The sequence below is a fragment of the Octopus bimaculoides genome, chromosome 5 (assembly GCF_001194135.2).
Source record: "Octopus bimaculoides isolate UCB-OBI-ISO-001 chromosome 5, ASM119413v2, whole genome shotgun sequence".
In the NCBI taxonomy this organism is placed as follows: Eukaryota; Metazoa; Mollusca; class Cephalopoda; order Octopoda; family Octopodidae; genus Octopus; species Octopus bimaculoides.
Window position 1 is genome coordinate 72,197,348 of NC_068985.1, and position 7,136 is coordinate 72,204,483.

Below are 7,136 nucleotides of genomic sequence, written 5' to 3' on the forward strand. Positions count from 1 at the left end.
CCCCCCAATCCACTGCCTTTCTCCCAATGCCTCCTTTTTCTCTACCACCCCCTTAGACACTAACACCCACCTGGACCCTCTCAACGCCTACCGGTGGGGGCGGTAGTGCCCACTTTGAGAACCTATGCTTTAGAATATTGTATGCTGCTACTGCTACATTATCAAAACCACATCCTGTAGAGGATTGACAAAAATCCACCTGTTACTGACACTCCATTCACTAGTTAACAGACACACTGTTTCTCCTCTGTCTCTTCTACCACTATTGCATTAGTTTCTGCTCTGCAGACTACTACTTCCAGCCAGTCCTACCTCTCATTACTATTCTGTCACACCTCATGAAAATAATTCTGGAATTCCCTCTTCTCTTCCCACATTCTTATGCAGACATTAACCTACAGAAGTTCATGTTGAGCAACATCTGTATCTTCTTCATCCTTCTTACAGGGATATCATGAAAGTCATTGATGCTGCATCGCCTTTGAGTAAATAATAAACCATGCTCAAATATTTCAGAAGCAGTAGTATGATATTTCCTTTGCTTCAAACTCAACCTGAAATATTAAAAAAAAAAAAAAAATTCAGGATTCTGAAGTGTACTTCTGATTTTATTTCTTTTTACTGCACTTGGTCATTGCTCTGCGAATATTTGAGAGTGGGGAGGCAGTCTCTTCAAGAGCTTTTGTAAATCTTATCAATCACAGTACTTATTTTAGTTTGATACTTATTATATCGATCTTGAATTGTTATTGACAGAACACCATTATTTTTTATAGGTAAATGTGAATAAACATGAACACAGGCAGCCACATATGTACATAATTATGTATGTGTGTGTGTGTAGAGAGAGAGAGAGAGAAAGAGAGAGATGTAAGCCTTTCTTTTTATAAGAAAGTAGGATTTATGTTGAAGGAAATTTGACTGCTATTTCTAGCAGGTCAAACTGCTCAGCTTTATTGTGTTTGGTGTTGATGTGAGTAGTTATGGATGTAATGATTTTTGTAGTAAAATATTTCTCAGTCTATCAACTGTTGTTCTTTTGAAACTTTAACCAGTACCTTCAATGTGAGCTACTGTCTCTTGTGTTCTCCCCTGATTGATTTCTGACTACAAAATGCAATCACTTTACATCAAGAAGAGGATCTTCTGTGGCCACAGGCTACTTGAAATTAGTCATATATTCTCTGTTTGGATCTCTTACCAAATCTGAAGATGAAATTGAACAAGTATTCCCAGCTAATTATTATTTTAAGCCCATAAATCCTACTATATACAATCTCTTAAATCTATTTGCCTAAGGCTTTATACCTAATAACAACAACAAAAATATAACACACACTCTACTTCGAAAGATTACGTTATATGGTTGTATATTTTGTTTGTTCTTTTTTTTTTTTGTTAGTTGGAGTTTTTTTTTAATATATATGTTTTACTTTTTTCTTCTCCAAATACCTCTGTATTTTGGTGTTGTTTCCGTATGTTTAGAAAATTTCTGCTTGCAATCATATAAATGGCTAAAATCAATACCACTAGAGAACAAGTGAGCCCTACACAGTAGAAATAATAACAATCTCCACTACCACAACCATCACTGGCATCTCTTCTCTCCAGACTTTTTAGTAAGACATATGATACAACTGCATTAAATGTATGAATTAACCCAAGGCTAAATATAAAATAACCAAAGTAGCCTTTATTGTTAATTTAATTGGTGTATTGATTTCTAGGTTTTGCATGGCAGAGGCCACACATTTGCATATGGAGGGAAGGGAAAATGTACTCAGTTTTATCAACCTCAGTACATAACTGGTATATATTTTATCAACTTAGGAATTGTAAAAAGAAAAGTCACCTTTTATTGTATGTAAAGGAACATTACTAAATATTAGAATGCATTTAGTCTGTGTGTGTTCTATCAAATCTGTCATCTCCTATGGTTAATATTTCTATTGAAATGCACTGCTTATTTCTTGCAGTTGATTTTGGAAATATTCAAGAATTTAAACAGATTTTTCATTATTAAACCATTGTTTGGAATATATTTTAAATGGCACGTAAAAAGTACCATTCGAGCTTGGTGAATGCCAGTGCCATCTGACTGGCCCTCGTGCCGGTGGCATGTAAAAAGCACCCACTACACTCTTAGAGTGATTGGCGTTAGGAAGGGCATCCAGCTGTAGAAACTTTGCCAGATCAGATTGGAGCCTGGTGCAACCTTCTGACTTGCCAGCCCTCAGTCAAACCATTCAACTCATACGAGCATGGAAAGCGGATGTTAAATGACGATGATGATGATTCTGACATAAAATTATGATGAAAGATTTCGCAATTTAAATATGCATTCTCTAAAACAAAAGGATCTGAGTTGTAGAATTGGGGGTAACCTCAGATGGCTTAGTATTAAAAGGGTTATGATAGTAGAGTGAAGAATGGGAAGATCCCGATCAGGGTATCTATTCTATGAATTCTACCAGTTCATTGGTATTTTATATATATCAACCTTAAAGGATGAAAGACAAAGTTACTCTTGATGAGATATGATTTCAGTGCACAGAAAACCAGAATTCATAATTTATCATCATATTTTATGCACTAAACTCTATGCCAATTCACTACTTTCATAGGACAGAAAAATGATGTTGTCTTTAAAAGCATTGTGTTACTGAATTCAAATCTCACCAAGGTCAACTTTACCATATAACCTTCCAGGGTTGATAAAATATGTACCTGAAAAGTGCCACTGTTGATACAATCACCCTTACTCCACACACAATGCATGAAATTGGTGTCTATTTAAGAAATAATTGTCCTTATCGCTAAGAAAAACACCACTCTTTAGATAGTTTTATGCTTGTTTATGATACGTATCTTGTCTTTTTTTTTTATATATAGAATATTGCCTAGTGTGCCCTTTCTTAATTTTTAAAGAAAGATACAAAATTATATAATGATGGCATGTGAAAAAGCAACCCAAAAAAATGTTAGCAAAATAACTTTTAAACATTTACAAGACATATATTAGCAACAGAGGCAGTATTAATACCGTGAGATAGTACAGGGTGTCCCAAAAGTCACTGATGGGTTTCAGTTTTAAATAACTTCCTTAACTTTACAACTAAATGCATAAAATTTTGATACAATATAAAGGATATAATGGAAAATAATATGGACTAGTCATATTTTGCAACACCACTGCATCACATATGAAAAATGACTTGGCTTAAATGGTAGCCATTTTCGACTTCACACGCCCGTACTCTTTCCAAAACTTGCACCACAACACCCTCAAGAGTTTCAGACCCCACTTCTTTGATTTCTTTGTTGATGTTCTCCTTCAGTTGCACCAGGTGCTCTAGTTTGTTGATGTAAACCCTCTCTTTCAGGTATCCCCACAAGAAAAAAATCAGGGCTAGTCAAGTCTGGGGAACACGAAGGCCATTCAGAGTAGACTTCACACATGGTTCCAGCAAGATGAGCCAACTGCTCATACTGCAAGAGAAACAATACAGTTGCTACAGCAGTGCTTTGGAGAGAGAATAATCTCCTGCTATAGCAATATCAACTGGCCTTCACGTTCCCCAGACTTGACTAGCCTGGATTTTTTCTTGTGGGGATACCTGAAAGAGAGGGTTTACATCAACAAACTTCACATCTGTATTCTTTTTTATGGTTATTATTTTTTTTATATGATTTTGTTCTGTATTATAAAATACTTAATTTATCAACTTTCAGAATATCATGAAAATACGTTAAGACTATGTCATGATCCAATATACCAAAAGAGTAAGTACAACTTTACTTTACCATTCTAACTCCCCTACTGCTACTATTATTGAAAAAAAAAAAAAGAAACGATAGACAAAGCTAATGAACAACAAGCCAGTTGGTCAGCAAGTCGTGATTTACTATCAGCATTATTTGTTGTGATCTCAGACAAGATGCTTAACTTTGAGTTGTCTAGTTCAATATTTTTATCGTTGTTCAATCCCATGTCAACTTTGAAAAGCAGTACTCCAGTGATGTTAACCCATCTGTTTTTTTTTTTAAACAGTAGTATGATTAATGAGGGATTTAGCTACTACATCTAGCAAGTCAGTTGATCATATAATGGCTTATGTTGTTGGTTGGCCCCTGAGTCACAATGATCAAACAGATCTATAATCTAATGCATTTCAGCCATGACCTTTTCATCTCATTTTTCAGACTTGTATCTAGGACTACTCTTTTACTTTTAACACATAAAGTATGACGGGCCATGATCATGGCCGTCAGGCACTGTCACTCAAAAGCTCCATTACCCACCAGAATGCAAGAGAGCTTATAGTTCAACTAATGACTTTTCAGATAATGTCAAACTTGCTACCATTATATACTAAGAAGATATTTCAACTATTTTTTTTTTTTTTGTGTGCATGGTAGTCTCATTTTCATAAAATGTGCTCAGCAGTCCATGCTATGTAAGTGGAAATCCCAACGCTTTATGGGTTAAAGATGGTAAAGTGTAACTTAAGGGAGATTTAGATGCTATTTATGCAGTGGGCTCCATTGGGGACACAATTTACATTAAATGAATTAGTTGTGGTGATACAAATTTAACAGGTTTAGAAGACCAGCTTTTATAGTAGGAACTTCATTTTAATGATTCAGATTTTCAAAATATGAGAGGGATTGAACAGAAGCTTTATTGTTATACTGGTTTCAGTCACTGGATAGTGATCATAGTGGAGCATCACCTTCAAATGTCTCACCAATCATATCAAAACAATAGGTTATTGTACATAAAGTTCCACAACATAAACATTGGGAAGGGAGTCACTTGTACAAACACAGGGATGTGCAGTTTCTGTTTGATAAATTCCACTCACAGAGTATTGATCAACTGTAATTTACAATTGAAGACATTTGTCCAAAGTTCTCTGTAAACTTCTTAACCATATAGATGTCTTTCTCTATACTTATAAATTTCTGTAATAAATACAATGTTTGTCAGTAAGGCACTCTAATTAGATTTAAAGAAATACCTGAGGAATGACCTGAAATGATTTTAGGCATTTCTTGTTTTAAGACTGATTGTATTTATATGGATTACCTGCTTAATCTCATACACTATACCTTTCAGCTTTGGGTGGTGTTCAGCCTGACCTTACTAACATCATGGATCAAAACGAAATGAAAGATCAAAACCTGTATAACAGAATCAGTATGAATGTTCCTCAAATGAAGACTTTCTACCAAAAGCCAAACCCAGTATCTGCTGTTGCGCCCTACGCAACCACCACCTTGATCAATACTTCTAACCTTCTGGCTAAACCTCTGCAGGTAATCATATTCATTTCCATTCTGTCTTAGTTGTTTTACTCATCCCCCTTTACAGCAATATGTGTGCATACATGTGTGTGTGTGTGTACATATATATACACAAACACATTTATCAAAGTTATATTTGTTATATATAGGTTTGATAAGCACTATGTATAAAACTTTTGGAATTTGAGTCATTTACTTGGCACTGCAGTTAATAAAGAAATATATATGTATACATATATATGTACATTTAAAGAAAAAAACAGGCATGAAAATATCTATTTTCCAATGTTTTGCTGAATAGCTGTGAAACAAGTACATTATATTCTAAACATGCGAACTAGTTGAAGCATTTTTCAGTGAAAATATCTTCAACATAATTTGCATGTGTCTTGAAGAGACTATGTGGCAGACATTAAGGTTCTTAAGTTAGTGAATATTGTATGCATTAAAGCTCTTTTGCAAAAAGCCAGCTATGTAGTTCTTTAAGAGGAATTATGTTCTGAGCAAAGACTCCCTCACACACAGAAGTTAAAATACAAAGACTGCCTTATATCTGATGTAAAAAATAAAAAAGTGATATTGATGTTGATGCTGGAGAAAAATGCAAATGATAAAAAACATCATGGAGAAATAAATGTATTGAACATTGAAACAAGACGCAAGGAAGGAAAACCCATTAATACTACTTTTAAATGTTAAAACTTGTAACCAAGTCTGTATTTCTAGTTGTAAAACTGCTGACTTGTAGGTCATATATACAGCACCATTTTTTTTCAGATAGCATCTACACAAAAACAGCAAAGAAGCCAGACATGCATGCACACACATTCACACAAACACACACACACATACAACTGGCTTTTGCAGTTTCCATTTATCAATTTCATTCATGAGGTATTGGTCAGCCCAAGACAATAGTTGAAGATACTTGCATGAGACATCACACAGTGAGAGCAAACTTAAAACAGCACAGCATTGTCTTCACCTGCATGTGTTGTGTGTGTTTACATATGCGTAGATGAAGCGTAATCAAATACTTAAATAATTCATTTGGCTATCATAAAGTACCAGGTCTGATTTCACTGCATGGCAGCATCTTGGGCAGGCATCTAATACCAGTGAATAAGATTAACCCAAGAGTTATTGGGTAGATGGAATGAAAATTTCAGTAGATTGATGGTACCTGTAAGTTTAATGTCCAACATCACTCTGCTACGCACTGCCCCTACCTGAGAATTACATCAAGTGTCCATGTACCTGTGCCACTTACATGTTATTTCAGTAAGCTGGCTCTAGTTGGTAGTTGAGTTGATAGAATGCCTGAATGTTCATCATTGGAACTAATGGAGATCCAACATTATGTGTGTGCATACATACATATACATGTATATGTATGTATGTACAAGCATGTGTGTATATGCATATATATATATATATATTTATATATATATATATATATATATATTTATATATATATATATATAGAGAGAGAGAGAGAGAGAGAGAGAGAGAGATAGATAGATAGATTATATATTATATGTAGACATAATATATATGTACATGCAGCCACACATGCATACATACAGATATTTGCTTGCATATACGCATGTGTGTAAGAATATATGTATGTTTTAGTCTTTTATTCACAATAATCCTCATTCATATCTTGATATTACATTCTTATGATTACTTTTTTGAAATGGCCGAAAGTAATAATGGCAAACATGAATTTTCACACTATGTCTCTCTCTTTCTCTCTCTCTCTCTCTTTCTCTCTCTCTCTTTCTCTCTCTCTCTCTCTCTCTCTCTCTCTCTCTCTCTCTCTCTCT

General features: G+C 34.6%; 1 protein-coding gene across 6 annotated transcripts in view; it reads left to right on the forward strand.

Annotated features, from left to right (window-relative positions):
* The window catches only part of LOC106876215 (roundabout homolog 1), a 336,558-nt gene that overhangs the window by 149,644 nt on the left and 179,778 nt on the right, over positions 1 to 7,136 (forward strand). For all 6 annotated transcript variants that reach the window (XM_014924686.2, XM_014924677.2, XM_052967770.1 and 3 more), the window contains exons 19-20: positions 3,733 to 3,783; positions 5,120 to 5,319. In XM_014924686.2, coding sequence (XP_014780172.1) covers positions 3,733 to 3,783; positions 5,120 to 5,319 — 251 coding nt within the window. The remainder of the gene's footprint in view (positions 1 to 3,732; positions 3,784 to 5,119; positions 5,320 to 7,136) is intronic.